Here is a 27,848-nt window from a genome sequence, read left to right as displayed (position 1 = left end):
AATCATTAATTAAGCATTCTTTAATTATGAATAAATAAATGTGTTAGGATCAGAATGTACCGTTTGATCACTGAATGCTGGAGAAAGGCTGTTTCTATCAGTTCTTTGTCAGTTTTCAGATAAATGTTGTCCAGAAACTTAAATAAATTGCTTAGTATCATTTTTTGTGGTTTTGCCAAAAGAACAGTTCTGGAATTTGGTTTTCTCAGTTTTGTCTTTCAGCCTCTGTGTGGTTTAGTTTTTACCATTTATTGTCTTTTAAGATTCATTTTAGTAAGCCTTTATCCCTCCCCCTGTTCTCTCTCTCTCTCTCTCTCTCTCTCTCTCTCTCTCTCTCTCTCTCTCAGAGAAACTTCCTGCAGCACTTCCTGTCAGTTCCGGTTCCGAGGCGAGCTCCTAAAAGTGTTGTTCCTGCGGCGGCGGCTCTTTCTCTGTGGCTGCAGCTTCTCCTCAGCATCTCTTTCTCGGACGATGGTCAGCTGATGATCTCGAAGCTCCGTGGTTGTGTGGAGCTGCTGACGGACCTTGCCCAGTGCATGATGGGTGAAAACACACCCTCAGCTCTCCTTATACTACACAACATCTGCTTCTGCTCTGCAAATAAGGCTAGAGTCCTCTCCTGTGGTATGAACACACACACACAGTTTAAAAGCTTACTGTATCATGAAATATTTATTGGGCAGTTTAGGACAACTGCCCAATGTCAAGAGTTTGCCATAAAGCAACACATCATTGGGCTGTGGAGCAGTGGAACTGTGTTCTCTGGAGTGATAAAACTTTACCCAGTACATTTGGGATGAGCAAACTTGTCGAGAAGGTACAATAAAAGCCTGCTAGCTTTTACTGCTGTACCAACAGATCAGCTCAATGTCAAATGTCTCCCTTCACCCTGTGTAATGCATAGTCAAGGTCATAAAATAACGATTTCTGCACTCATATACCGTGCTGTATGCCCAATTATAAAACAGTTTCCAATCTTTTCACATCTTGCTGTCAAACTAGTGTCTATGTAGGAAACATGTTGCTATTTGGCATGCAGCTCAAGCTTCTCCTCCATTGTTGTTTAGCAGCGCCCTAGGTGAACGTGTACAGGCAAAAAAGACGCAAGACCCAGTCTGACCCTTCACATTTATGTCATATGCCCAAAATTCTTTTTTGTATCCAGTCTATGACTGCATATGAAAGTGAGTCAAATCTGATCAGAAAAAAATCAATTTCTCATGTTCACCCAGCTCTGAAAAAGTCACAACACCCGGTGGAAGTTCCCACAGACTATGGAAAATGCCCTGGGCAGAGAGACGAGGCTGTAAGGCACTGATGGTGCTCTGGGCTGTTTGAAATGCACTGACACTGCACATCCACTCCAGCCATGTGCTTATGTCTGCTACAGACATTCTGCTCCTTCACCTCAGGATTTAGATTATTCCACGGAAACTGACAATACACACCCTCCTGCGCATTCACTGCCTTCATCAATTCATGTTATCCCATAGAGTTTAATTATTCTATTTTTACATCTCTTCTTGTTTGATCATTCATGTTTGTTTTGTTTATCTGGCTGTAATGATTTCTGTTTTTGTTTTGTTAATGATTTCTTTTTGTGTGATGTTCCCTCAGAGATTACCAAAGTCATCTGTCTCTCTGAAGGCTGATATTTGTGCTCTCTCTCAGATAAAGCTGTGGATTTGCTGGTGTGGTGTCTGGGGAGTGGCTCTGTGGAGATCAGAGCTGTAGGAGCCTCAGCTCTTTGGGCTTTACTCCACAACAACCAGAAGGTAACAGCCTCTAGATCAATCTAACCGCCTGAGATTACTATTATCAACTATGTCAGTTCTCCACATCTCTCCAAACCATCATAAACAGCTAAGAAATTACGACAGTTATTATTATATTATTAATGAAGAGTGTGGTGGATCTTGAGAACATTCAAGAGCCACAGGGAGTGAGGACAGTAAACGGTGCGGGACAGTGGACAGTGGAGGTGAATGGAACCAGACGTCCACCTCTAAAATGTGTAGGACGCTGTGATCATCACTCCATGTAGACTCCTTAGACAACGGAGGTGGAGATGGGATAAAATGCTGGAGACATAGAAATGTTTGATTCCATTCACCACCACTGGAGATAAATATAAAATCAACCACTTCACACACAAACACTCTGTCCAGTGAGTATTCAGCAGTCCTTGGGTATTCTACAACAATCTATATTAAATATCTCTTATTTCAAGGCCAAGGCGACTCTGAAGCGTCCGGCTGTCCGGCTGAAAGTGGACGAGGCCTTTGCTCTGACTAAGAAAGGTTTGCTTTTATTTATTTATCTGTGCTAATCTCTGACTGGTGGAGTCAGTGTGAATTCCATTTCTTAATTTTACTCCCTACCCCTTGTTTTGGAGTGTCCTCTTGCCCCTTGGAGGTGAGCTACAGGGTGTAGTGTCTAAAACAGGGGTGGGCAATTATTTTTTCCATGGGGCCACATGAGAAACAGAAAATATTGTGGAGGGCCGGCCAAAAGGCTGATCTCAATTCTGCATAATATTAACTGTACTTCTTTGTAAAAAGCAGTAAATAGCATTGTTTTGACAAGCTGGTAAGAGTATATGTTATAATTAAGCAATGAAAACATGAGGTTGCCTTCCAAAAAATGTAATTTATTCAAGCGAATTTCACAAAACAATGGGAAAGGCAATTAATCACTAAAACGGCATCATAAAAACACGCTAAACATGCAAATAAAAATAACCACAATACAATTAAAAATCACAAAGCTGGTCTTGGTTGCTGCATCCCTGGATGTGTGAAGCTTGGTAAAAAAGCCTTGCTGCTTTTGCAGTTTAGCTAGCAAAGCTTCCGATGTCCGCGCCCTTTCAGCATCAGTCACGTTCTTGTATTTCTCCCCGTGTTTCGTCTCGTAATGCCGACTCAAATTGTAGTCCTTAAACACGGCGATCTGCTCCCCGCAAACTAAACACACGGCTTTACCTCTCACTACAGTAAATAAATACTTAGCAGTCCAATTTTTGTTGAAAACCCTGCATTCGGCATCTACCTTTCTTTTTTTAGCATGAGCAGACATTTCTGAGGGCTAAAGTCGTCTTGTGACTTAGTGACAACGATCAAATCACGCCCATGCCTCAATATACGTTTTGCGTCATCATGTACGTAAATAAAAAACAACTTCAAAATAAAAGCAATGCAGCTTCAGTCCATGCATCAGGTAAAATAAGAAAATATGTTTATTTTGTAATTTCCAATTAACGTTACACGGGCCGGTCAGAGTCAATCAAAGGGCCGTATGCGGCCCGGGGGCCGTACAATGCCCAGGTTTGGTCTAAAATCTCCCCCTACAAACTGGGACGACTCTTCAAAACCCTGATACGTCATCAGAACACAAATAAAAAACAGCAGTGCTTCATTCCCTGGTGACTAGAGGCGCTCTGTAGCAGCTCTGCCCCAGTCTGCAGTGATATCAGAGGAGCTGCTGGACTTTAGTGATTCCTAACACTTCATGACCCTCTGTTTAGAGTGTGACTCTAAAGAATGTCGCACACACACTTTATCCCAACCCCTTTATCCCAACAAACCTCCACCCCTAGGGGAAATGAAGTGAGGGTAAGATGTAGGTGCAAGTGGGAAATGGGATTCACACTTAATTTCCTCAGGTTTGTTCCTTCTAGTGTAGTATATGTTCCTCCATTTCTGAACACACGTTCATCCAAATGTTCTCCTTAATTAAAGGATGTAAATCAATAGTTTGTACCCCCCAGTCTCTGCTCTTCTGAGAAATGTTAGTTTGCTCTAAAAGTTGGAACATTGCTGTTAGAATTTGATGTTTTTGAGCCAACGAAAACATTAATGAGGTCAGGGGCTGATATCAGATCATTAGTTCTGTACTCCAGATCCTTTCAGAGGTATTGGATGGAGCTCCATCACTTCAGAGAATACAGTGGGGCTGTTGGTATTGAGCATAGTATCTGGGCTCATGTCCAGCTGCTCTCTAGAGTGTCCCATTTCATTCCATGTTTTCAGTATGGTTTATACACACTGTGGTTCCTTGGGGAAAAATTAAAGTAGCTGGGTTCACAAATTAGACGCAGTGTCTGCAACCTTTGGATATAGCGTTTATATGCTGCTGAAGTGTGTGTGTGTGTGTGTGTGTGTGTGTGCGTGTGTTTTACAGGTTCGCAGCAGGAGAACCAGTATTTGCTCAAATGTCTCGAACACCTCAGCAGACTGCTCCACACCTGAGTGCCTCACACACCTCAGTGTTTAGTGTTAGTGTTTACAGTCATTTGTAATGTTATTTAAATTATGGCGTGTATATTTTTATATTGTAATAAAAGCTGTGAATAAAAGCTTTTTTCTTGTATTTGTCATTTTTGTTTTGGTTCACACAAATGAACCCAAGTGTTGTTGCTATCGTTTTCCTGTAATATTCAAATGTAATGATATAATTAGGTGTTTAACTATGTAATTACATCATTAACTGCTTTTGCATTTAATCCACAAACTTCATTTTGTTTGACCTCCAAATAACGGTAAGTTTTCTTTTCACAAAACAAGACCTTATACACAACAATTAATTTCCATCAATTGTAAATATAAAAATAAATGTAAATAATAAAATACTTTTTTAACATTTAACGCCCCACAAGGCCTTCTGTTTTGATAATGGTTTTGACCAAAACATCACGATCATCACAATGTTCTCCTTTTCAAAGTGGCTCTGATTTTGTTTTGTCGTGAGAAAGTGGTTTATAAAGTGTTTTATTATAATTGGAATCTGAATCTGACCGTGGGCACTGTATCCAGATCTTAAGTGTTAATAAGTGTAATTCAGAAAACATCAGGTGAAAAAATCTATTTAAAAGTGTTTTCTTTTGTAGCATAAAATTGCAATTCAATATTCAGTTATTCTTTAGTCATTTTACGGTGACTGTGCGTCATATTAAAAACCACAATCGGCATTTTATTCAACAGAAAATAACCTAAAAATGAAAAAAGCGGTGTGAAAACGTCGAGTGAAGAGTTTATTGGGCGCTGCATTCGTTCTGAGCTGCAGAAGACTGATGGATTTGTTCTGTTCTTAGGGATAATGTTGTATCCAAACGTACGTGTGAGGTGTTTTTTTGTTTGTTTGTTTGTTTTTTGGACAATTTAAAAGATTGTAATTCGTTTTTATGTAACTTTTTCTTGAACTAAATGCCACGTGATTTTTAATATTACACAGTGGTTACAATAAAATGACAAAAGAGCAGGAGAATGTTTGAATTGTGAATTACAATTAAACATTACACCAAACACTTTAAAAATCATTTGAATAAATCTCTTACTTTCTCCAGCAAGTTAAAGTAAGATTTTAGTCTAAAAGTCTATTAGAAAAGTTGCTTTCAGTTGGTTAAATAAATATTCATTATTGAATAACACCAGTCAAGCTTTTTATAATCTGATAGATTTGTTTTTACATCAGATACACATTTTAGTTTATAGAGCTATAACTTGAACACAAGTTTTCTGTTGTGATGCTTTAAATGTTAAATCAGTGTTGAGCAAGTGTGTGTGTGTGTGTGTTTTATGGCAGGATTGTTGTGGTTTGGAGAGTGTAACGCCTGTTTTTCACTCGGCTGAAGAGCTGCTCTACAAACAGGAAGCTGTGTCTCTGAGGCTCAATGCTGCATTCATCCCACAGCGAGGAGATGGAGGCTGTACAAAAGGAAAACTGGTACTTCTTGGTACTTGTGATTTCTCTCGCTTTTCTCAGAGGTAAAGTGCTGTTTTTCTTTTAAACACTGGATTGAAAAGTGATTAAAAAACACAACGTTTAGAGGAACCGGGCAGAAACCTCGTGAACTTGTCATTGAGGGAGACTTTACTGCTGTGGAGTGAGTTCTGAAGGCAAATGTATTTGTATAGCTCATTTCATCCAACAGAGGCAATACAAAGTGCTCTACATAATTAAAACAAACTGATCCCAGGGCAGCTGATGGTTTTAAATGATGTAGAAATGTGTTTGACTTGAGGAGAAACAGCCGAAAGTTACTCAGCTACGCGTGTTTAAGTTTCTTGTGTTTTTCGGACCCTTCTACTCAAGGACCGACTTGTTCCTCTGTTCATATTCAGTCTCTAATCCTCTTCTCTGTGTAGTGTTTAGTGTCAGTGCTGCTTTGTGGTCAGTTCTCACTCTGACTCTTGGTGCTTCAGCTTTTTATTTTAGACCAAAAAGATCCAAACTGAGAAGAACAGAGTGGTCCACACTTCAGCTCCTGTGCTGAGAGACGATGGAGCTTCTCAGAAGTTCCACTGACCAAAGCTCAGTCTCAGGACTGAGGGAGATTTTAGGGATACTTAATAAATAAATAAAACTGTGGATTTCTCTCCCTTCCTCGAGTGCTCCTTGTGACACTGAGCTCTAGTTCTTTATAAAAATTCAAAGTAAAAAAAAACAGATGTTTTTAAACTGAAATGTGCCCTGTTATCATGTTGGATTTTTAAGATAAAGACCAGATTAATTGTTTTGTTGGGGATTTCCACTCAGATTTTTTGATGTTCCTGTAGTCTACTTTCAGTTCCAGGCCATTACTCAGACTTCTGAGTGAGGCCACATTTTAATTTTTTTTTTGTGGATAAAGTCACAGTTGTCTTTCCATATTTTTTACTACTTGTTTTAGTTGTTGTTGTTTTTTTTTGTGTGTGTTGGAGTCTTCTCAGTGTGCCTGTCTCATGAGATAGACAGACAATAAAAGGTCACAAGACTAGATCGAGATGATCTGATTAAACTGCTGTAAACCCAGTATTGAGTGATTTAACAAATTAAAGTTTGTTAAACTGCTGCAGTCACTGCTTCATAAGAGCATTTGACCTCGGAAGAGTTTGGCCTCGGAGCTGCTTCAGAACTACTGTCAATTTCAGTTTAAGTGTAACCATGAAAACTGATGTAGTGTAACCAGGGAAACGAGTGTGGCTGCTGGTTCAACTCCCTGAATTGACGGAGGACTGGTAGACACTGGTTGTAACGGACAGTTGTTTTTCCAGGGTCTGAGGGGCTGAGAGCGCCGGTCAGTAAGGTCCAGCTGCAGGAGGACATGGTTCTGGACTGTGTGTGTCCATGGAGCGGGAAGCTGAGCATGGTTTCCTGGACGAAGGATCCGGATATAAGGCCACTGGCCGTGTACCACCCAGACTACGGCGTGAACTTCGGCCCAGCGTACGAGGGACGAGTCCAGTTTAAGAAAGCCTCGCAGCTGGACGGCAGCATCGTCATCTCCAACGTCACGGAGGACGACCTGGGGCTGTACCACTGCTCCCTGCAGACCTTCCCCCACGGCTCCTGGACCAAGGACACGCTGGTGCAGGAAAAAACAGGTAAAACACAAGTAGGGAACGTTCAGTGGAGCGCAAACTGGAGCATTCAGGGACTACACAGCAGTTTAATGTTTTTCCTTTCATGTGAGCTGCAATTTGTGGGGAAAGCGTTAAAAAAAATCACTACAATAAATATTGTTCAGAAAATCAGCCTATTACTCCTTTAATAAAGATGGCCATAAGTTACTGGACACATGTTCAGCCAACATTTCTTTACAAACAAATGTTTTTATTATTCTGAGATTTACAACTGAAAATCCCAGTGATCTGTCTCTTTTTTGCTAAACCCATAATTCACAACTGCATTCAGGCGCTTAAGTGTGTGAAGCTGTTTAATTAACGACCAATATTTTAAAATCAATCCTGCCTTTGTGATCCCTACGTGTAGATGATTCGTTCTGGATGTTGATGGTTACACTTTTTTTTTTTTGGTTTCCTGCAGCGATCACCACCCCTTCCCTCCATCCTCTTTCAGAGATGGTGATCTCAGAGGGTCAGGACGTGACGTTACCCTGTAAATATTACAACACCACCGCTGTGACAGGAGTGAGTCTGGAGAAGCTGTGGTCCGAGCTAGAGGGCAGCAGAGTGTTAGCGGAATGCAAAACTCTGCATGGTCGAGTAGAGGTCACGGACATGACGGACCGGGTCCGAGCCAACTGCAGCGAGGAGCTGGAGATGATTGTGAGGATGGACCGTTTGAGGAACGAGGATGCAGGAATTTACCGCTGTAACTTCAGCACGGACACCGGCGTCCAGTACACCACCTTCCGGCTGCACACCATACCCTCTCAAGGTCTGAGAAACATCGATTACATTTATGAAGTACCTCCAATATCTTTTTTTACCCAAACGTGAAGTGTCTCTTATAGCTTTAAAAATCTAGAATCAAATTCCCCAGAGTGCCCATCCACATGGATCTGAATTTTTCCTTCCATCGTTTTCAAAAATGATGTCCAAGGTGGAGGATTTTGAAAGCTGTGGTGTCGTGTTTACTGCAAATCTGAGCTTTTTGAAAACACAGTGGTGACAGAGCAGCTCTGTCTGAAATTCAAACAGCTCCTTACTCCCTCTGTAGTGAATTACATCAGTCATAAACTACACTGTACACACAGACAGCACTAGAGTTCAGATTCCCATATTTGAATAAATGTAAATGTTGTATTACAAGTATATAAAGCACTCTTAAGATCTAGATTCAATGATTTCATGACGTGTGTAGTGCTCTACATAGGGAGTATTTGGGATTAAACCTTTGCCTTCAAGTACCGCCTATAACACAGAAACGCACACAAATCACAATAGACTAGTGCAGGTGAAGGCATTAGATCAGCATCCATTTTGTTACGGTACTTGGTGTTGGTCAAAGTGTCATCTCTGGTCGTGTTCAGTGCTTCAGATATTTAATTTGATATTTGCCGATATGATATTTGTAATGAAGTCTGTTTAAACAGAATTACTTTCTATTGTTCAGAAAATAATTTTTCAGTTAATGTTGTACACGTTGGTGGATGGATTGGCAACTCAAGTGTCCGTAGGTGTGAGTGAATGTGTGTGTCAAGGACTGGTGCCTCTTTCAGGGTGTGTTCCCTCCTTGCTCCCAGTGATTCCATTGATTTTTCATTTCAGAAGAGGGAGATCCTCCGGAATGGTTGTATTCATATGTTGGAGCAGGAGTAACAGGAGTTCTGGTGCTGATGAGCGGAGTTCTCTTAGTCACCTGGCTCAACAGGTACTCACACTGTTCACATCCCAACACACATTCACCTGGTTGCACCTTTAATGGAATTAAAGTGGACGTGATTGTGGAGTTTATCCATCTTGAAATAAATGACTAAATCATATTATTCCTGATATAAACACATTTACAGGATTTGGCAGACTCTCTTACCCAGAGCGACTTACAAAAGTGCATAGTGTTCAAACAGAATGTGTATCTTAGCTACTACATCATTTTAGCAATTAGACATTGCAGACAACGAATGAATGAATGATTATGTGCTGCTACACAACCGCAGGCATACATTGCTCTCTCTCTTTTGAATAAATATATATTGCTCTGGTTCTGTTTCAGGAGGAAGAGGAGGAGGAGGGAGGAATATAGGATCCAGTTACACCCTACAAAGAGACGGGTAAACAAAACTAAACACACAAACACATGTCCCTTTAGCCGTGAGCACAGGGTCTGGTTCTGTCTGTGGTTCTGTTTAATACTCACTTCTCCCTTTCTAACAAAACTAAAATCCATCTCTGCATTAGTGTTTGGACACTGCTGACATTTCCATTTCTGACCAATAAAACCTCATCTTCATTTCTGTGTTTTATTTCTATGTAGCCGTGTAGCGCTCTCGAGCAGGGGCAGGTGTACGACAGAATGAAAAAGGGAACGAAACAGCAGAGAAAAAACAGCCCTGTTTACGTCAACCTTCAGACTGTCCGAGCGTACAAGAAAACACAGAGATGACGCCTATCGGATTGGTCTCAGTTCGTTCTGATTGACTTTCCAGCTGCTGGTGACTTGGAGTGTAACTTATTTATTTGTTTTTGCTTATTTTTGCTGGACAAGAGTCATGAACACAGTGTGAGAGTGAAGAGAAGATGTTACTGACCAATTATAGCAAGTACTAACACATAGAAGTGAAGAGAAGTGAGAATATACAGCGTTCTGGGGACAGGGAATAATCATCATCATCATCATCATCATCATCTCCTTCACTACATCTGCCTCAACATCACAAACTGGACTCTCATGTGTAACATGGACCTAAATTACACTTTCTGCACATGTCCGTCCTCTGTACTTCCATAGCAACCGTTGCTAGATTAGACAAGCTTTAGAGAAGCCTTAAAAGAAAAGGTTAGTATTAAATATTTAATTATCAGAAAAAACTTTGGTTCCCCTAAATACAAAACGGGACGTGCTGGAGCAGCTGCACATGAGTCCAAGGTCACTATGGGCAGTGCCAAAAATGGCCATATTTGGACGGTGAAACTCCATCCAGATTTTTAGCGACTACTAGGGATCCAGAACTCATCACCTGACCTCATTAATGTTTATGCGAAGGCTGCATGCCATTAAACCCTCACAGCAATGTTCCACCATCTAAACCCTTTCCCAGAAGAGTAGTCACTGTTACTGTTGTAAAGAGGAACACACTAGTTCTCTGGTAGTTTAGAGAATGAATCTAAACTATTGAATAATTGCAGTTTGTTTGAAGCTGTTGCTGCTGTGTTTGATGTTTGTAAACAGAGCTGGAGATCTGCGCGAGAAGACAGCGCGACGAGAGGAGAAACAAAACCATGACATCATCACCGCTCTTGTGACTTTAAGAGGAATGTGGTAATGTTCTTTTTAAAGGTGCGTGAGTCTCCTGAGGAGCGCCCGTGATTTTTAATTAAAGCTGTGAAGTGGATTGTTCAGAGACGGCAGGAATTAGAAATAAACACCATTTTGTTACCTCACAGACGTCAGTCTTTCTATACGTTCCTTACGTCTCCTCCAAAGTCAGGGCGCTCCTCCGTTAAAGTGCCCATATAATTTTGGGTTTGTTTTAAATGAATTAATCTGAGGTAAATTGTCAACATCAACATTTTAAATCATACTCTTTACACCCTGAGCTTGTCATTCTCAGGCTGTTTTGAGTTTATTGTATTTGTGATGTCACAAAAACCTACACATTTGCGTATATCTCTTCCCGTAGTCCTTTGACAGCAGTTTAGCCCCGCCCATTTACTCTGAAGTTATAAAAAGTGTTCCAGCTCAGACTGCTTGTTGAATGAGGCTCTCTCGATTAGAATAGAGCTCATTTACATAAATCATTTTTAAATGTACCCTAATATCCGCATGTTTAAGGGATATGTTGTAAAATGTATAGTTTTATAATAATTTTATTATAATAACTTTATTTTTCAAAAACTTTAAGAAATTATATAAAACTAAGAAAAAATAATTATGAATGAATGAATTATGTTTAATTGTACTTTTAACTAAAGAAATAATTGTAAGTAAATAAAGGAAATGAATTGATTTGTACTTATAGAAAATAAATAAAATTGATTTAAGAACCAAATAATTAAATACAAAAAAAGAGAAAGGTTGCATTTTTATTAAAAGCTTCACTAAAGAGGTACTTGTTTAAAAGTGTGCCAAGCTCGTTTAATATAAAAGTGAGTTGTAAATAAACAATGTTTACTCATGAAGACTGCAACCACACCAAGTCTCAGAAACATAAAATACAAGGAAAATACAGTGTTTGGCTCGTGAAGTGATTTGAATTCAAATGAACGGAGATGATGCAAAACAAATTATTTATTTTCAACTGAAAGGAAAACAATACACAAAATACCACTCAGATCTAAATAAATACTCAAACTTTGTTGTAAATAATATACATCATTTTTATTTATCTTTCTGTAAAAGTTGACGTATGTACACAGCACAGGACCCCACCAGACGAAGAGGGTGAGGAGAACAAACAAACAAACAAAGAGAAATGACTCTGTAAACCAGCAGTTTAGAGTTTAATAAACAAACAAAAAGACATTCCACAACAAACGACAAAAAAGAAGAGACTGGGCTATATGGCCTTCAGATGTTGTTTATTTTAAAACATTTCTGTTTGTTTACTTACTGGTCTCATTTGCATATCCAAGCAAAGGATGCGGAGAAAGGGCAAAACACATTTATGTAAATCAGCCGTTTAGAGTTTAGTAAACAAACAAAAATACATTTAATAATAAGCAACAACAAAAGCAGGATTGGACGACTTTCATGACCTTCAGGTTTTCTTTGTGATAAATTTAAATAAAGGACTGGACAAATCTAAGAAGAGTAAATGCTCTCGAGGTGAAGCGACTCTGTTTAAACAGGGAGTGGAAATCTGTCACTTTAAGGAGGAAGAATCTGAGTTGAAAGAACAGAGCATTCATTAAAGAAAAGAAAGGGAATGTTATCATTTCGATATTCATTCGTTTTGCAGCACTTTAAAAAAATGTTATAAATAAATAAATAAATAAATAAAAGCCGTTAAAGAGCAGGTCTAGGAAAATGTCCAAGAACTTGTTCTGTTGAGTGTTTGTGTCGTTGTTGACGTGGGGGCTGTTCTTTACTGAGTGTTTGGTTAAAGTCACACAGCGTGAAGTTTCTTGGAGTGTGACTTAAGAGCACAAAGGTTTTAGGACACAGCACCCCCCCCCAAAAACATTACAACTGTGCAGCCTCCAAACAAACACCAGGTCACTTTACATTTTTATGCAAATAAATAAAATAACTGTTTACAACTGAACAATTTCAGAGTGTTTCTGTTGTTTCCTGGTTGAACAGATTCAGTGAAAATGTGCAGCTGACATTCTTAAATAATGTTACAGTTTTTCTTTTAATTAATTTTAGCCTAAAAATTGTTTACAGGAAAATGGACATTGGCAAATATTGTTTCCAAATTGTTCCCACAACTTTTCAAGGAAAGAATTTACAGATTAAGAAAAAGTGCGCAGAAATTCAAACTGTTCCATAACATTTTTTTTCCACTCTTGGCCCCTCTGGGACGCCGTAGTAAAACGTTGGTGATGGGGATGTATTTGTTTCTCTGTATTCAGATTATTCGCAGCAGAAGGCACTTTAAAGTGGACAGTCTCTGACCTCAGGCTGGCCGCTGTGATACAGTGTTATTTACACATCTCTGTTTCCACTGTTTACAAACGTCAGGGTCATGTGACATCGGTTATTAATCGTTACAGCAGAGTGCTGCAATATGCAAATGAGCCTCTAATCAATCACAGATGCAGGGGGGTTTGGAGGAGACACAAAATGGTCAAATGTGTTACAGCAGAGGTGTTGAGCAGGGCTAAATAGCGCCCCAATTAGCGCTATACTCCCTACATAGTGCACATCACCAGTAACACAAATAATAATATAGAAACCAGACAGTAATTAAACACTAAACGCACTATACGAGTGCAGAAACCTCTTCTGGGAAGGGTTTACCCTAGATGTAGAAACATTGCTGTGAGGATTTGATGGCAGTCACTAGAGCAAGTACTGAGGATGAACGATTTTTGTATTCCAGCTCATCCCAGGGCTTCCACTCACCTTTTTCCCGCTTATTAGGCTAAGTGTAGCCCCTGAGCGTCCCATTTCATTACACGCCTTTCTACAGAGATTCAGTAAGGGGCTGTCTGCAAACTTATGGACGTGTCGTGTAGATTGTAGCTGACTTCCTGTTTAAAATGTGATGAAAGTGACAGCAACAGCACAAAGAACTACACAAACAAATCAATCAAACAAACAAACTCTAATGCAAAAGTGCCAGGTGCAAAACCTCAAAAACCGACCTGTCAGCCAAACGCCAGCAGCGCACTCCCGAGGTGTGAACACACACAGGCGCAAACGACCCGAGGTGCAGAGAAAGGTCCCAGTGCGAAAACCAAAACACTCCCAAAATAAGTGCAAGATTTAGGCATTTTGTTTAGTTTTACAGCATTTTACAAAAAAAAATAAATAAGAGGCTTCTATAATTTCAAAATACACCCAGCTCTCCAGGAGCCCCTCGTCCCCCCACCGACCACTGCTGTCCTGTACGTGTGTCCATCTATCGCCCAGCGCTGGGAAGAGTCTCTTTCTGTCTGTTCTTCTGATTAAAGGGGAATTCCACCTGTTTTCTTTGAAGCTTCTCTAAAACTAAATAATTCAGATGTAAAACAAAGCCATTTAGAGTCGCTCCGTTCAAGAGAAACTTCAAGAGTCAGAGCAGTGGACAGTGGAGGTGAATGGAACCAGACGTCCTCCTCTAACAGCTCCTCTAACCCAGTCCTGGTGGAGAGGGACGTGCAGGATGCTGTGAGGGACATGTGTTTGCCATCTTCCTCATCTTCACTTCACAGAGACCCTGTAGCTGCTGGAGGCGGAGAGGGAATAAAATGCTGGGTGTGTGTTGGAGACATGGAGACGTCTGGTTCCATTCACCACCACTGGAGAGAAATCTCAGTCCACGTTTCTCTACAATCAGCCGCTTCACACAGAAACACTCGGTTTGTGCACGTCCTAGTCATGGATTAAGCAGAATTTGGGGGAAATGGGTGAACTTCCCCTTTAGGTGGGCGTCAATGCAGCACTGTGGGGCTGAAGTGTTTCTGGTGTCCACTCGGGGGCGTCGCTGCTCTCTCGCTCCTCTCCTCTTCGCTTTGTTCGTTCAGGAAGCTCTGGAATGTCTGAGCTCGAGGAATCAGGTTCAGTTTGGAACTTGTCCCTAGGGGAATAAAAAGAGAGTTCATTAGAAATTATTAGCACAGAACAATAAAAACCATTAGAAATGACATTAGAAAGCAACAGAAATGATTAGATACTACACTATGACATGATAATAATATAAATTACAAATCATTAGATTTAAATTATAAAGAAACTTTTAGAAATCATTAGTTGGAAATTAGAGATAATTACAATTCTTAGAGACTTTTAGAATGTATTATAATAGACATTAAAAATCATTAGTTCATTATAAATGATTCAGTAAGAAGTCATTGGAATGGCGCGGTGTCCCAGAGGAGTCAAATGTAAGACGACAAATCTATTCTGAGACCATCACCACACTCCTGACTGAAGCGCTTGAGTTCAGGATTTACTTTTTCACTTCGTTTTATTAGTTATTCATTCATTCTGTTAGTGTCTGTACGAGCAACAGACAGAAGAGAGAGAGAGATAATCCTCCCTCGTTCATCATTCCATTCTGAGTCTGTGTCGTGAGAAAAGGGTTTAATAGATGTTATTTACTGCAGAAGATTGCAGAGACAACAAATAAAATCATTGACTAAAGTAGTAAACAAGCTCATCTGTCTCTCTCTCTCTCTCACACACACAAACACACACACACACACCTTCCCTCCTGAAAAATAACCAATATTCTTCAGACTAATCATTAAAGCAGAAGGTCGTGCAATCTTATCTCTCACAGCAGCTGCCATGTACCAGAGAGAGAGAGAGAGAGAGAGAGATGAAGAAAAGTTGATGGTAGAAGAGGAACAAAAAAGAAAATAGAAAAAAATTGAACTGAATTAGTGACAGGTGATGCACCTAAATTATAACATTTTGGTCAAGCTGGAAAATCTATGACCAGATATCTCTCACACACTCTCACACATACTCTCTCTCTCTCTCTCTCTCTCTCTCTCTCTCTCTCTCTCTCTCTCTCTCTCTCTCTCTCTCTCTCTCTCTCTCTCTCTCTCTCTCTCTCTCTCTCTCACTGTCTTTCACTCTCTCTCTCTCTGTGTTCCGGGACATGGTTCTGGTAGGTGTGTATAAGACCCACTTTAAATAGGGAAGCAGTGAAACAGGGGGAGAACCAGCTGAAGCTCAACTCGTTCCTCATCACTGCCCCCTGGTGGTGGGAAACAGTAGAAACCAGTGAGACACTCCACATCATCTCACACTTCTGGGCCCATAACACTCACAAAAAACACAAAAAACCCATAACACTCACCGAGGGTCTTACTCTGGCTTTGGTTTTATGGCTCATTTGAAAGTTATTGTTAAACTCTAGGCTTTGTTCCAATTCTCAGACTTGTTTCCTCGTCCCCTTGGTTTGCAGCTGTAGGTGTGCGAGGCTGTGGTGTGTCTCCTTCCGTTCACACACAAGCATTTAGTGCACTTTTCTAACAAGTGTGACCGCATCTGACCACACTCTGGCCCCCAACGGAGCCCCAAGCCCCGTGGTTTTCCACAAACTTAACTTTGATTACATCTCCAACATGAGGAAGGAAAGCACTGAACTGTGAGGGCACCACTTGGGACTGGACTTTTACTGTAGACTGTTTCTCAAAAACCCTTTGCAATCCTCTGTCATTTCACACACAAACCATTAAAAAAGAGGCATGGAAATGGACATCCAGGTCTGAGATAAACATCTTATTCAGCAACAGGAGTCGCTCTGAGTGAGCTCTGACCAACCAGCCCTCGCACGGCCACCAGCAAAGAGACGCAAAACACAAAAGAATGGGGAAAACAAGAACTAAGAATATCATTCTTTAACAACCATTTTAAACTCTGTCCTCAATTCTCTCCTTGACAAAGATGCAAGTATTTCTCAAGCATTAGGAAGCATCTAAAACCTGGATCTTTGAGGGAAAAGGCAATGAGTGAGACCTTGTTCTTAATCAGAGAAACACGAGGAGCATCAACCAGGTGAATCAGATTCAAATCAAAGCCTTTGAATGAGGTTGGCACGGTGTGGGATCTGGTGGTTCTCCAGAGAGTCGAGCTTCAGATCGGGACCAACAAGGGTCCTCCGTCCCATTTAACAGAGATCTGAGAGTTCCCCGAGTATTTTAACGCATCTTTGCCCTGAAGTAATGGAAGACAGGGAGTGATTGGACCTCTGAGTATCCCTTGAGTTTTTAGAACCATGTGAGTCTTAACCACATTGACCATGAGTTGTTCCCTGAACCCAGGCCTGCCTCTTTGCTCCGGAGTGAGGGACTTATTCATTCATTATCTGTAAGCGCTTATCCAGTTCAGGGTCGTGGTGGGTCCAGAGCCTACCTGGAATCATTGGGCACAAGGCAGGAATACACCCTGGAGGGAGCACCAGTCCTTCACAGGGCAACACAGACACACACACATTCACTCACACCTACAGACACTTTTGAGTCGTCAATCCACCTACCAACATGTGTGTTTGGACTGTGGGAGGAAACTGGAGCACCCGGAGGAAACCCATGCGGACACAGGGAGAACACACCAACTCCTCACAGAGGGTCACCCAGAGCAGGAATCAAACCCACAACCTCCAGGTCCCTGGAGCTGTGTGACTGCTGCACCACCGTGCCGCCCTTGAGGGACAAACACCACAAAAAAAGATAGGGTCTTTGTGGGAAAAGCCTTGCCTCCTAAACAGGTGGTTGCTGGTTCAAGTCTGGCCTACGCTCACACTGGGAAAGTTGGCTTTGGTGAGTGAAAGGAGGACGAGGAGAAAGCAGCCCCAAAAAGAGCTGGACTTAGTTTAAAAAAACAAACAAACAACTAAAGCCCAACCTTCATTTTGCGGTCCATAACCCCCTGTCTGCACCTCTCCTGGGGTAACACAGATTTTTTTTCCCCCCTTTCTCAGGATGCACCCTCCGACACCTCAGGTGCCTGGTGACTTGTCTGCAACCGTGACATGAATCACCTAGTCAGTATTTGAACCGACAACCTCTGGACAAAAGAGGCACAGTTCAACCTGTTGAGCCACAGGATCTCACTTCTCGTTCTTTTTTTTGGACTTTTGTCTTCCGAATTCCCAGAAGACTCGTGCAAAACTGAAAGTAAGTGTTGGGTTTGAACCCACAACCTCCTGGTTCTGAGGCATAGACACTACCTCTGAGCCACTCAGACCAGTGGAGTTCCCTTAAGGTTATAGGAGCCCTCACAGGTGACCTGAGGGCTGAGGGGATAGGGGATGATGAACTGAAGCCACACACAAATGTCCTCTGTTCTTTTTCTGATCTGCTGTTGAGTCCTGCTGGAGTCCTGTCGGTTCCAAATGAGGCTCGCTCTTTGGTCCTGATTCCTCTCACTGGGTTTTCTCTCGTTCTGACAGAAGTATGGAAGCAAATCTCTCTCAGTAGTTACATTCTTTATAAATACCAACACAACTTCCACACAGTGGAAAAACTACATATTCTGTCATATCACATGCTCTGTTCACAGGGCCTTTACAATAAAATTTCCACAGTAAAATTTCTTCAACTTCAGGACATCAATAGTCTGTTGTATTGTGTCTTTAGTGAGACTTTCAGATTTTTGAGACACTGTAAAAAAAAAATAGATAATCTCCGCGTAATGAAGTTAACGTGTAGTTTTTCCACTGTGTGGAAGTTGTGTTGGTATTTCGTGGCGACAGAGTGCAACTACTGCACCATTTAAAGGTGAAAGAGAAAATCCTAATGAATCGATTGCTGATCCTTTGTGTCATGGCTGTGAACTCTGATATTTTTGTAACTCGTGTTTTGGACTCTGAACTTCGTCTACAGAATTTGAGCAATTTCAAAATGTATTGTTTGAATTTTTTTGAGCTTGAATATTTTTATCTGAATGTATTAACCTTCAATAATTACAGTGAAAACGTGCTCTTGAAAATTCACGAGTTCTATTCAAGAGCAGCTATATTCAGATTCATAATTTCGAAGCAAAATGTTCAGAGGTGGAAATCTGAAGACTTCAATTCAAAAGCAGCATAATTTCAGTGCAAAAAAAATCAGTGCTCCAAATTCAAAAGTGGTAATATTTCAAAGTCTGATGAGACAGATTTGCTTCTGTACAGAAGAGGTTCGCTCATTTTGGACTCAGAAGCAGAGTTCTTTAAAGCAACACTAAGCAGTGCTTTTTTAAAACCTTAAAATCCACCTTCAGAATCACTGCGATGCTCCACTGAGCTGTAAAAGTGAGGATAGAGAAACCACCCCCACATTCCCTCAAACAACCCCTCGATATCAGGACAGTGCTGTAAAAGTGAATGACACTCTGCAGCCGTAGGGGAGCCCAGGAGCAAAAATGCCAAACCTTACCAATTGTACCTTTAAGGCTGGAGTGAAGTGGCAGCTGAAAATGACCCTGTGTGTGTTGTTTGTCTTTGAAAGTAGACTTCAAAGGCAGCTCTGGTGTCTTTAAAGCTTCCCACTGAGATCTACGTTTTAGAAGCAAATCTTCCTTAGAGTTCACAGAGATCTTCAACAAGGTGTTGTCTGTATTTTAAACTCCTTGTTGACTCACTAAGAGAAGAAAGTTGTGTTGTGAAAAGAACAGGAAAAAAAGCTCTTGGAATAATGCAAAAGAAAGAAAGAAATAAAACCATGAAACTGATTACAGCACATCACACACACAGAGGAATATTTCATTGCTCATAGGTTGCTCTGTAATGATTCAGGAGGAACACAATGAGACGTGAGACACAGGAGATAAAAGAGAGGGTAGGATTTAGCTCAGCTCATAAATCTGAGTATAGTTTGTGTCTTTAATGAGATATTCACTTAAACTCGAGGAGACACGTGTGAGATCACTGAGGTCTTTATCACTGGAGACACATTTGAGCAGCAGGTAAAGTCTCCTTTTTTATTTACTTATTTTTTGTGGCAGCAACAAAACCTGAAATGAATAAAACAAAATAAAACAAATAATAAAGATTCATTTTCTCAAACAGAATAATCCCCTCGGCCTGAAATTCCTTACACAGACACACCACTGAATATAAAGCAACAGACTAATCCCCTTATTATCCATTCATATCATCTCCAGAGGGACACAGCTTGCACATATACCTCCATATATCTGAAACTAACCTCCAGCTCCTACGGCAAACACGTTACACATCTACAACCTCCACAGAGAGAATCTGGTTGGGATTCAAACCAATAACCTCCAGCTGTGGGAGGCATCGCTCATTGTGTTGAGCCACAGCATCCGCCAGCACCCGACCTTCGTATCTGTTAAACAATGTACTTAAACCCCACTCAACCTTTTCAGCTGAAAACGGCTCTTTCAGTTTCAGTCAAAACAAGAAACAAAGACAACTCAGGTGTAAACAGTGACAATAAGCTCTGTGTGTTTCTGGCGCCCTCTTGTGGTGCTCTTCAGACTCAAACTGCCGAGTGGAAACCAATCACTGCTTCTAACATAAGGCTTAACACAGAGGAGGTTTAAAACCACGTGGAGTGTCAAGGGGTGAAAAGTCCAAGGACACCTCAGTACAGTAAAGGTTTGAGCACCTTAAAAACACCACATCCACCTTAAAAATATCACATCACGGAAATGAATACAGCAGCAAAACATGACAAAAACAACAGCAGCCAAAAATTGAAATAGAGCTAAAACAGTAATGTGTTAAATGAATGTAAATGTAGGACTAGACACAATACTATATTACCCTCAATTTCAGTTTGAATAAAAACATAAAAGCTTTGGCACAAGCAAGATTTGAACCAAGAACATGCTGCATCTCAGGCAGCTATGGGTGATACATTCAGGCCTTTGTCTTCCATGTTTCTACCAAAACAAAATAAAAAATAAACGCTGGCACAAAAATAACCTTTTATCAAATCAGATCAAAATAATGATGAACTCATTTCTGATTTATTCTCACCAAAGCCTTCGGAACAATGTTGGAGGCCCTAGTACCACAGCCCCGTCTTCTCACGGGTTGAAGTGATAAAGCGTGTAGAAAGTGCTCAGATTCTACATCAGCAGAAACAGATCTTTAATGATCTTCTACATCCGCACACCGTCTGTCTTCACAAAGCCTGAGTCAGCAAATTCCCCCGCCCTGATTAACAATTCATTCACCGGGCCCTAATCCGGTCCGATCCTGGTTCAAACGGCCATCAGTAATCGTGGGGAAGGTTCTCCCTCTCGTATTGTGTAGGTGTTATTAGTGTCTGCTCCTAAAGGGAGGAAGTTAACGTCAAAGACAAAGACAAAGTGGAGCTCTGTTCCCCGAAGCTGTCCTGGATTTTAATGAAGCGCAGTGACAGTGAAAAGTGAGCTTGGTTAATGTTCCCCGCTCTGGAGGACGAGAAAATCGGCTTCAATCCTCCGTTCCCACACACAGTCGTGGGTTTATTGTTAATAATAACAATAATAATGAGATCAGTCTACACAGTGCCTTTCTGAAACCCAAGGACGCCTCTGTACAGACCCACGGTGTTTACTAACGAACCCTCAAATTAGATTTACATTCATTTAATGCATCATTAATTTAATGCACAAAAATGTGGCAATAATTGATTATTTGATTATTGAATGATCCTGTAAACACACTGGGGACACGGGGCAGTGGCGTACGGGCATATACCAAGGACGGCATCTTACCGAGGGCAGCTAGGGTAGTGTCTACATGATATAGTTCAGGCTTTATTGATGTACTTGTGAAATTCTGATTCCTACACAACATGACAAATCAGCTTTAAACTAGAGACTAAGTGTGAATCCCACCTTGCCCCTAAGGTTAGAGATATACTTGCTGTTTGGCCATGAGTTCACGCAGACAACCGCCTGCGTTGTGAACACAACTGTTGACATACTCGCCTATGTGCTACGCTTGTAACTGGAGGCTTCCACTAGAGGGCAGAGCAGAGAAGGACACTAGTTATTGCAGACTTGGCTCTAACACAGCCTTCTTCAAAACTCATTGTGAGGCTACTGATCGACTGCACTGCCCCCTACTGTTTACGCATGTACTGCACCTTGTGTATGCGTAGGGTTTATTTCCTGTATCTCTACCCTAACCCTTACTACTGCCCCTCCATGTTTCCCAGGGGTGGAGGTCTCAGTTCCTGTTGGAATAGAGGGGTGGGGTGAAGGGTGAGGGCAACATGGCCCCTCAAACTTTCAGAGTCACGCTCCAAATGGAGGGTTATGACGTCCTGTGAATCACACTCTGAGACGCTGTGCAGCGCCCAAAGTAACCCATAGATGTCAGTATTTTCCCCTTTAAACTCTATGATCACCGGTGTATTTTCTTGTCAAAATCAAGGGGTAGGGGTAAAGATCAGAAACTCCAGATGTTTAGAAGCTGTGACATTTCCGCACAACAGCTTACAGCACTGTTTCTGTGATTCCTCTTTGGGGAATAGCAAAGAGTTTCTCTTTCTTTGGTGAAACAGCGCCACCAGTGGACAGGAGCTGGCTTAGTGACCGATGAACACCTACAAATCATAATTAACATGTAAAAATAATATGAACACATTGGCTGCTCCTTTTTTTAGTAATAAGAGTTTAGTAATAATAGTGTGGTCTCCCCACTAGAAGTCGGAGGTTGGGGGAAGCAGGGCATCTATATGCGATTATAAAAATCAGTCACAAAGCTAGTTAAAATTGTGGTGCTGGGAGAAGGGGAGGTGGAATTGGAGAGCTTTTATGGGGATGGGATCTTTGGACCACACAGCAAGTGGTCTTGGGTCCAGAAAAGGACACTAGTGTGAATTCCTATTGGAGAATAGACCCTAGCCTTAATCTAAACCTTAGGTGCTCCTGAGTCTTTCAGTGCTGCTATCATTATTATAATAATATGCATTTTGCATTTTTCCTTTCCCTGACAGCACAAGCTCTCACTAACCTCCACATCGTCCTTTGACTCTGAGATGTATTCAATTTATTCATTGAAAATGAAAAAAAAGAAAATGCAGAAAACTGCATTGTGCTGAGTTGTGCTTCTGAGGCGAGGAAATGAGACGAACCCCCACTACATCACACACTTTAACGTCTCCACACCTCGGCCACGGAGATGAAGGGGGAGACGTTGATAAAGGCAGTGTGTTTAAGAGCTCCAGGCTGATCCCTCACACTTTACCACCATCTTCCTCTGGTTAGAAAAACAAACGAACACGGTAAACGCACACTGAGACTTACTTTACTGGTACTGGGGCTCAAACAGGGGAGGACAGCTCCAGAGAAAGGACAGAGAGGGGAATGTGGTTTCTGAACAGACTCATTTTAGGACTCACTAATGATATATCAACACTCAGCATTGATGCTCTCACTTCACAGATAAGTGTGGGTTAAACCAGAAAGGGTTCAGTTATTCAGATCCAATTAGGATTTGTTTCTCAGCAGTATCTAGGCAGAATCAGCCAAGCTGCTCTCCGATTGGCTGAGACTAACAATTATATGATAAAGTGATGTGCTTCAAATAATACACATGGGAAGTCTTTTACAGGGAAATAAGGAAGAGAGGAATGAGGGGAAAAAAAAGAATGGGCAGATAGCTGGGATTAAAGGGAGACGAGAGAGAGAGAGAGAGAGAGAGAGAGAGAGAGAGAGAGAGAGAGAGAGAGATAAAGAGCGAGAGTGTTTGTACCTTGGAAGTTGTATATGTCTCCGACGCTGTTTTGGCGTGTGATGTGGTGCCAGTACGCGCTGCGCGGCAGAGAAATGGACTTCCTTAATGTCAGCTCACTGGAGAATGCCTACACACACAAACACACAGACACAATAATATATTTATATTATTAATGATTTATTATCTACAATCACTAGACGTGATAATAATGACATAAATCTTTATACAATATCACCCAGGTAAAGCCTGAAAGGTGATATATATATGATCAGTGTAATCTGTAACCTGTGCGTTTTTCTCCATCTCCATCATCATCCTCTCGTGCTGCTCTGCGATGCTGAGCGTGGCGGAGTGAACTCTCTGATAAATCACTTCCCCCTCCCTCGTCTGGAAGGTGAACAGTCCCTCTCCTGTGTCACACATCCTGAAAACAAACACACCAAACATTCAGAGTCCACATGAATCTGAGTTTCTGAGAGAAGCCAAAGGCCACAGCGGCAGGAAAAACGTCCTCCTCAGGAGGAACTGAGACTCACAGGGGACCATCCTCCTTTGGTCAAACACTTTAGAAACAATAATGTAGTGTCATTTAAAACGACAGGTAGAAGCAGCCTTGGAGACTGTCGGTAATGGAGGTATTTATAAGTTATGCCGACTCCACAGATGGAGGTCTGATCATTTTTATGACCAACACCATTTGTAGTTTACACCCGATACAAACCTGAACACAGCAGGACAGGTTTAGCCAAAAAAGCACTACCTTTCCTTTCCTTGTTGGTCACAGGTGGCTGTTTTTGTCACGTTTTTTTTTTTTTGTTTTTTTTTTGTATGTAACACCTCAAGCAGAAATGAACGTTAAAATGTTTTACAATTTGGCTGAAACTACAATGGCACCAACCCTCAACACAGCAGCTGAATCCATGTCTATGGTTGAAGTGTGCAAAGGCAGTTAAAACAATGAGCTGCTTTAGCCTCCACAAATGCCTTTTCATCAACAACAACGATAAAACCTTTACAAGGAACATGTGTGTCTGCATCAGTCGAGGGGTGGGTGTAAAGTGTGTTATATGGATGACACTGTTGAATGGAGTACAATGGGCTTTGTTTAAATTGATTTTAACAAATTGGTCAAGCAATCATCATCAAATTGGTCATCATCAAATAATGCATAAAATAATATAATACACAAACACATTGAGCATCCTTGTTCACAGGTTATCTTAAGTTATGGGTTAATTTAAAACACAGTGTTTTGTGTGTGTGTGTGTGTGTGTGTGTGTGTGTGTGTGTGTGTGCACGCTCGTGCTGTACCTGCCGGACTCAAAGGTGAACCAGGTGGAGTCTCGCCCGTATCTCCTCAGAGAGCTGAGTGGCCACATCACTAGTTTCACCCTGGCGTTGTGGATGTCCCACAGGTAAATGTTCTCGTGTGTGATCTGCATGGTGCACTCTCCATAGATGTCCAGGTTGGGAGTAGGCATCAGATAAACGTTAAATCTCTCTGAAATAAAAAAAAAACAACAACAACAAAGGCAACAGTGAAGAAAAGGAATTTTTTCCTAATGTCATTCTCTTGTTTCATGAAGCAGCTTGTGGTGCTCAGTGGGGCTGCAGTCAGGGCTCTGAGCAGGGCTTCGTGAAACTTGCTTTGTGCACAGGGGCACAGTCCTGCTGGAACAGGAGGGCAGCCAAAGTTGGAGGTGTGTAAATGGCTTAAATGTCTTTGTTTGTTGTAGTATTAATGCCACACATCACAGGATCAGATCCCAGGTCTGTGAAACATTTATCAATTACATTTTCTGACCCGAGGCTAAATCCAAAAATAGAAAACTGGGAGAAACAAAAACGTATTTTTTAAAATGTGGTATAGTAAAAAAAAACCTCACAATTAGAAAAAATATATAAATAAAATCATTTCTTTTCTTACTGTAACAACTGAAAAAAGATACAAAAATTAAGTTTTATACCCAATTCTCTATTTTGTATTTCTTAAACAGAAAAGTGTACTGCCTAACATTAGACGGACCGACCCAGAACTGCCAAAGTCCATTATCCCTCCTCAGTTCCCAGAGAGCAGTGAATGTTGGCCAAATGTGGCCCGTCTGCAGTTCTCCTATGGCCCACATCTGGCCTTGAACGACAGTGTTGACTCAGAGGGAGTCTGGCTGCCTCAACTCAACCACAGCTCCGCCTTAAGTGGGTGAGATTTCAGGGGCGTTGTGGAACAAATCTGGACCAAGTCTGGCCTACACAACACGGGCGAGTGCCATAACTGAGCCATCAGTACACAGCCTTCACCCACCATTCACAAACACACGTGTCCAGAGCCTGAGAGGTGGTGAATTTTATCTGGAAATGGACACTTCAGCATGACCATTTTCATTCACTGAAACTCCTGCACTCCCTGTTTCTCTATGTTTTATCTCTCTCGCCAGAATATTAGACACACTGTGCTTTAGTTAAATCCAGAAAGAGTCAAACAAACTGTGTGAATTATTGTGATTATTAAAACAGAATGAAAACAATCCATAAATAGTATATTCCCCTTCTTTTCATTCATATTTACTCCCAAAAGACACAGCGAGAGAGGGGGGGGTGGTGGGGGGGGTGGAGAGAGACAGAGAGAGTGAGAGAGACAGAGAGAGAGAGAGAGAGAGAGAGAGAGAGAGAGAGAGGGGAGAGAGAGAGAGAGGGGAGAGAATTACAGAGAAAAACTCAAGAGCTTTCCTCATCAGTGTCCAACCATTTCTCAGAAAACTCAACTCACTAACCAAACATGATTATTATTTTTCTCTGTTATTATCCTCCCTCTCTTTCAAGAATCTTGGCCCTAATGTGAACAACAAACACTAAGGGTCAGTGAACTGCTGCCATGCAGCTTCTGCAAGAAAGAAAAATTAAAATGTTTTAATAAAAAAAGCAGTGAACCACAGCGGCCTTGTCGCAGCACATCAGTCTGATCCGAAAACGAGCACAGCACTCTTCATAATCCTAATTAATAGCTGTTAATTATCCCTAATGTTTCAAAATAAGCTATGTGTCCCGTCCATAGAAAGGCAGTGTAATGTAGGAGCTATTTTTGGTGCATCGTGAAATTACATCTCATCTAATTATCGAAGAGCCCACATCAGGGACGACGTCCAACTCCAGCAGCAACTCCCTCTCCTCCGCAGGAGAACAGGAGGCAGACGCCACTAGGCAGAACGTCCCCCCACCATCACAGACGCAACACCATTTGGTTTGAAAGTCAATCGGTATCTTCCCATCTTTCAGAACAAAAGATAATAAAAACACCCGAAGAGAAATATCAGCTCATGTGGAGGCCAATGCTCCGTGAGTCTGGATCATGTTAAAGCTCATGTTAAAGTTTGTGTGAATGGGACATTGCTCTGATATACATTTATTTAATTATGACTTACACGACTAACATCTAATACTTACCCTAACCCTAAACCTAATCTTTAGTCTAATCTTAATCCCAAACTTAAACATATATTAAGCTTAAATGATTTACATTGATGGGACCAGATTGTGTTCCAGACTAAGAAGACAAGTCCCCAGTGTGAGTCTGTATTCTCAGTCCAGCAGTGACACTGAGGGGTTTAAAAACTCCAGCAGCACTGCTGTGTCTGATCCACTCGCACCAGCACAACACACACTAACACACCACCACCACGTCAGTGTCACTGCAGCACTGGAATGATCCACCGCCACATCACACCTGCTCTGTGGGGGTCCTGAGCGCTGAAGACCAGGGGGAAGGGGGAGGGGTTATAAAGCATGCAGAGCAACATATATATCATCATTTTATAGCTGCATTATTTCTGACGTTATTTAAACCTATAAATTAGTGGGAAAGTATTTAGTTGTGTGTTATTTGTCATTTGCCTTTCGTCTGCTTTTGTTTAAGCCCATAATCTCATTTTTGTGACAGACGTCATTAAGCTCAGACCCAGCGAAGCTCTTTTATCAAGATCCAGGACAACACACTTACACACACACACACACACACACACACACACACACACACACACACACACACACACACACACTGGCTGGCACCATGCTGAACAAACACACTCTGCTGTTCCTGTTAGAAACATTGAGAGGGTACACTGGATAAACCAGGTCCAGGAAACGTATTTAATTGGACACTGACCGTTCTGTTCCCTCTGAACTCCGGCTGCTAACAGGTCCGGCTCTCCCAGGCTGATGTCATTAATCCTGCTGACCAAACACTCCAAACACAGCAGCTTACACCACTCCTCCGCCTCCAGCTCTGAGAACAAAACACACAAGCTATGTCAGGATATAGAAGTATGTATAAATAGTTAAGGCTGAGGTACACGTTCACATATCTATACCGTGGTATGAACACAAGAGTATAGACACCACAAGATGTTGAGGTCTGTACATGCATGCGCTGCCTGTACAGTAAAAACCAACCAATCACAGACATCTTCTTGACTGAGAGAGGATGATGAAGTGCTCAGCAGAAATGAACAGCAGAATTTAGTGCTGCAAAAGACAGCGGGTGCAGATTTGGAGAAAGCATCCTCCTTTATTTGGAAATATTTTGGGGCAAAAACAAAGGAGGAAGGCGGATGTCAAATGAGGTCAAACTTGAGACACTGAAAGATAGTAAATCACCTCAAGCAGCACCACGAGGCACTGTATGAAGAGA

The 27,848-nt window shown here is 41.5% G+C and overlaps 3 protein-coding genes across 5 annotated transcripts in view; 2 read left to right on the top strand and 1 right to left on the bottom strand.

Moving 5' to 3' along the window:
• rttn (rotatin) overlaps positions 1-4,337 on the top strand; it is a 53,666-nt gene extending 49,329 nt beyond the window's left edge. For both annotated transcript variants that reach the window (XM_066643958.1, XM_066644754.1), the window contains 4 exons: positions 348-624; positions 1,672-1,775; positions 2,231-2,300; positions 4,180-4,337. In XM_066643958.1, coding sequence (XP_066500055.1) covers positions 348-624; positions 1,672-1,775; positions 2,231-2,300; positions 4,180-4,247 — 519 coding nt within the window. In that variant the 3' untranslated portion in view covers positions 4,248-4,337. The remainder of the gene's footprint in view (positions 1-347; positions 625-1,671; positions 1,776-2,230; positions 2,301-4,179) is intronic.
• Positions 4,338-5,630: 1,293 nt separating this feature from the next.
• cd226 (CD226 molecule) lies at positions 5,631-11,210 on the top strand. 2 transcript variants are annotated; one of them, XM_066641716.1, is made up of 6 exons: positions 5,631-5,762; positions 7,032-7,361; positions 7,804-8,157; positions 8,991-9,093; positions 9,436-9,493; positions 10,612-11,210. In XM_066641716.1, the coding sequence occupies exons 1-6, from the start codon at positions 5,669-5,671 to the stop codon at positions 10,663-10,665; spliced, it is 993 nt and encodes a 330-aa protein (XP_066497813.1). In that variant the 5' UTR covers positions 5,631-5,668; the 3' UTR covers positions 10,666-11,210. The 2 variants fall into 2 exon arrangements, with proteins under 2 accessions (XP_066497813.1, XP_066497803.1); XM_066641706.1 differs by having other exon boundaries at positions 9,697-11,210.
• Positions 11,211-11,581: 371 nt separating this feature from the next.
• The window catches only part of dok6 (docking protein 6), a 56,808-nt gene continuing 40,541 nt past the window's right edge, over positions 11,582-27,848 (bottom strand). Inside the window, exons 4-8 of the mRNA XM_066682374.1 lie at positions 27,324-27,443; positions 24,476-24,665; positions 23,450-23,588; positions 23,183-23,291; positions 11,582-14,605 (exon numbers count right to left, since the gene is read on the bottom strand). Of these exons, the coding sequence (XP_066538471.1) occupies positions 14,460-14,605; positions 23,183-23,291; positions 23,450-23,588; positions 24,476-24,665; positions 27,324-27,443 (704 nt within the window). The 3' untranslated portion in view covers positions 11,582-14,459. The remainder of the gene's footprint in view (positions 14,606-23,182; positions 23,292-23,449; positions 23,589-24,475; positions 24,666-27,323; positions 27,444-27,848) is intronic.

This window comes from Hoplias malabaricus, chromosome 1 (assembly GCF_029633855.1).
Source record: "Hoplias malabaricus isolate fHopMal1 chromosome 1, fHopMal1.hap1, whole genome shotgun sequence".
In the NCBI taxonomy this organism is placed as follows: domain Eukaryota; kingdom Metazoa; phylum Chordata; class Actinopteri; order Characiformes; family Erythrinidae; genus Hoplias; species Hoplias malabaricus.
Note: the sequence above shows the minus strand (reverse complement) of the source record. Positions and strands in the feature narration are given on the sequence as shown.